At 40.3% G+C, this 3,805-nt stretch overlaps 1 protein-coding gene across 1 annotated transcript; it reads right to left on the minus strand.

The window, feature by feature from the left end:
* Nucleotides 1-563: 563 nt before the first annotated feature.
* CBG23617 lies at nucleotides 564-2,034 on the minus strand (the record flags this gene model as incomplete). The annotated part of the gene is given in 3 exon segments (XM_002647786.1): nucleotides 564-795; nucleotides 812-955; nucleotides 1,976-2,034. The coding sequence occupies 3 exon segments, from the start codon at nucleotides 2,032-2,034 to the stop codon at nucleotides 564-566; spliced, it is 435 nt and encodes a 144-aa protein (XP_002647832.1).
* Nucleotides 2,035-3,805: the final 1,771 nt, after the last annotated feature.

Raw genomic sequence — 3,805 nt, forward strand, 5'->3', positions numbered from 1 at the left:
CCATATATGGAAGGTAGCCACGCGATGTGTGAACACTAATCGCTGTACACCGTCACGTCAAAATGCATACCCCCTTTGAGACATTTTAACTCTTCTCAATTTCCGCGCTTCACCACTTATTACACCTAAATGGCATTTTACGATTCCCACTCTCCTTTTCAACATACTTCCTTTTTCTTTCCTTCGTCTTTTTCCACTTTTTTTGCTTTTTCGTTTTTCTGTGCATCGTTCATCTTGTCAAGAGGAAGAGTCCCAAAAAAGAGTACAATCCTCTTCTTTCTTCGTTTCTCGAAAACCCACAATTTGTTGAATTGGCTTTTCGTGAGCATGTGAGGGTGGAACTGGCTCTTGAAGAAGGATTTTTTGTACTCCGGGAGGTGGTGCATGCCCATAAAACCAGAGTCTAACTATCATTTCCTTCCGAGGTTCCTGCCTAGACAATTACCTTTTTTTAGTAGAGGTTGTATGGTTTTGAGGAATAAGAGTTGAATGTTGATGCTAGATTGTTTGGAGCAAGGGAGATCCCCTGTGGGGTTTAAAATCCAAAAAATGTACTTTAAATCTCATGTGATTCTTAGTGCATGTTTTGGGACCACGACGGGATCAGAATAATACATTCGAGGTGCAAAGCCGCCTGAATCGGTCTTATTCCGGGATTCCTGGATTCCTGGATTCTTGGGTTCCTGGGTTCCTGGGTTCCTAGATTTTTGGTGTCCTGGTTTCTTGGATTCCTGAAGTCCTGGATTCCTGGATTCCTGGAATCCTAAATTCCTGGATTCCTGAATTCCTGGATTCCTGGACTCCTAGGTACATGGATTCCTGGATTCCTAGGTACATATTTGGATTCATGGATTCCTGGAGTCCTAGGTATATACATGGATTCATGGATTCCTGGAGTCCTGGATCCTTGGGTTCCCGACTTCTTGGGTTTCTCGATTCCTGGATTCGTGGATTCCTAAATTCTTAGATTCCTAGATTCCTAGATTCCTGAATTCCTGGATTCCAAAGTTTTTAAAAAATAAAACTCAAGATTTCCGAAGACTACGTTTTTAAACTATAAAAGATGGTAACCAATTTTTTAAAGTTTTCTGATCTTCAGATCTTTTGATTCCGAGTATTTTAAAATTCTCGGTTTTCTCATTTTTCCCTATTAAATCCAGCTTTCTAGTACGATTTTTCTTAAAAGTCTCCAAAAAATTCAAATGTTCTCTTTCCCAATAACGATCGGAAATTTTCATAATTCAAAATTTCATAATTCAATTCGAACCTCTCTTTTGATGATCTGTATCCCCTCTAGTCTTTGTCGTGCCTGTTACGATCACATAAACAACTCAGATAGCCCTCTTGCTTAGTTTTTTGTCGCTGTCCTCATTTAGCGGTGTTCTTTTGTATGATTCCTGTGGATTCCCGCCAACAGATGAGTTAGTATAAACAATTACTGGATGGAGGGGTCGGTGGATACTTGATAGCTAGAGCTACCGTACCAGATAATGCTGGGTGGTTTCGAAAATCGTGGTTGGATGACAGATGAGGCGTGGTATTGTAGATGGGCCAAACCACGGCCTCGAATTTTGTGAAACCTAACTAGTTTGAGTTCAACTTGAGAGTCACAGTGATTCTATTAATAGAGCAACATTTCCAGAACCATAAAAAACGTGTTGATGTCACAAGCTCTTATCCGTCTTTTAGAAAACCGAAAAATTCCCTGAATGTGCTCTGTTGACGGCTCTTGAGATGATGAGTTTGTGTACAATTTTGTACCAAAGACGTACCACCGAACAACTCATGCCACTAAACACCGTAATAAACGAGACTATCCCTCTGATCACATATCTATATCGAATACCACAAGTGCGATTTGTACTCCTATTACATCATAGATTCTTTTTTGCCCTCTTAACTAGGTATCCTCCTGTTACGGATGGTAATAAAATGACGCAACCTGATGAGCAAGTGACTCTTCCCCCGTTCTCACTTTCCTCTTTCTTGTTCCTCCCACCACCACATGGTGTTCATAATACCATTATTGGTCATTGTTTCAAGTCTTCTTGTGTTTTTTAATGTCAAGATTGTTTCCGATATTCTGTGGTTATTGTTAGGGTTAGCGCTATTGGAAAAACATTACAAGTCGTCTTTCTCTTTTTTTGACGTTGTCGGAATTTTTGTCTCTTGCACTATGCTAGAAGTAGATTAGAACGAAATTATGGGCACACAGCCGTCGTTGGATCTTCAGATGTTGTCGACGCTGTTCTATTTTGTAGTTTCTGATGTGTGATCCATTCTCCATTTCGTTTTTTTTAAATATCTCGTTCCTGTGATTTTTCCTGACAGCTTCAAAATTCGAAATGGTTGTGGCCCATTGCTCCTTACATTGCTCCTTCTCTGCGCTTATTCGCCGTTTACTGTAGCTCTGGGAGGGTCTTGAGTAGCCGCTAGTCTTTCAACGTGCGCGCGCACACACATGTATCCGTTCTTATGACCCATGGTGAGTAGTTATTGCTCTTCAATCCGTACTACGCAACCGTCTTCTTGTGAGTTGTCCTTGTTTCTACTGCTCGGTTAACTTTTTGCCCGCTAGATAACTTTCATTGTTTCATCCAGAACCTTTGTGATTTCTCTGGTGTTTCAAACTGTCGGTTTTTTTTATTCTTGTCAAAGTCAGATAAACCTTTCCTAGATTTTTCAACACTTCATTTTCGCATTCTACCTAACTTTTACAAATCGAATTTTCGTCATACGCCAACCCAGGGCACGCTTTCTCAAATCCTACCTCAGCTCCGAGGCAGAGCATTGGATCCCACAAATTTTAAAGAAACCCCGCCTCTCATCAACTTCTCTGCATTTTTTTCTCTCGTATCCGAACCTCAGAGCTCATTTACTGACTCCATTCATATTTCAGAGCAACCGACGGGACGGACAGCTGAGTGGTTTAGCCTTGGACATTTGCAAGGACTAGATTTTTTGGAGGTGAGTTTTCTTGATATGAAATAATCTTTTCCAATTAGAGCCATGTATTGTGCCATTTGAGCCATATCTTGCCCCGTAGTCATATCTTGTTTCATCAGAGCCATAACCTCTGAAGTTTCCAATCGGCTCGTTCGAAATCGGGGCTTACTAAACAAAAGACCTCAAAAGTTGAGACTTATAAAAATTCATACTCCTTCGAAGCTCCAAAGAAGCCTTGTACTGCTCTGCAGTGATGGGAGGAATTTCCGTTTTCGTTTTAGTTTTCCGTTTTCCGCCTGATTTTTAAAGATTTTTTTTCCGTTTCCGTTTCCGCGGGAAAAAATTTACGATTCCGTTTCCGCAAAAGTGAATATTTATTTCCGTTTCCGTTCTCCGTATTTCGGAAAAATGCGTTTCATCCCATCACTGCTGCTCTGAACCTCACATTTTAATCTTCTTCATTTTACCCCTATAAATAGATTTCTGACTCATTCCTACAGTAGTACTCCTTCTCCTCTTCCTCCTCGACATTTTCCCCCAATTTCCAATCAAATCTATACGAAACACATTAACGTTGTTTTTTTCGTTTTTTCCTCTCATCCAATCTGGCAAATGTCTAATCAAATCCGTACAATCCATAAACTCTTTTTTTCCACTTTTCTCGGAGCTCCATGTTCACCCGCTCTCATTATTGCGCGGCGGCGGCGCCCACTTTTTGATTAAAAGTGGCGAGCACTTTGCGTTTTTTTTTGTTCCTAGAAGCATGTGAAATGAGAAACGGCTTTTTGTTATTGCTTTTTTGATTCATCTACTAAAACATTCTGGAATATTTCTTTTTTGTTTCAGAATCTCCTCATAC

Source organism: Caenorhabditis briggsae (genome assembly GCF_000004555.2).
Source record: "Caenorhabditis briggsae complete genome, chrV, whole genome shotgun sequence".
Taxonomy (NCBI): Eukaryota; Metazoa; Nematoda; class Chromadorea; order Rhabditida; family Rhabditidae; genus Caenorhabditis; species Caenorhabditis briggsae.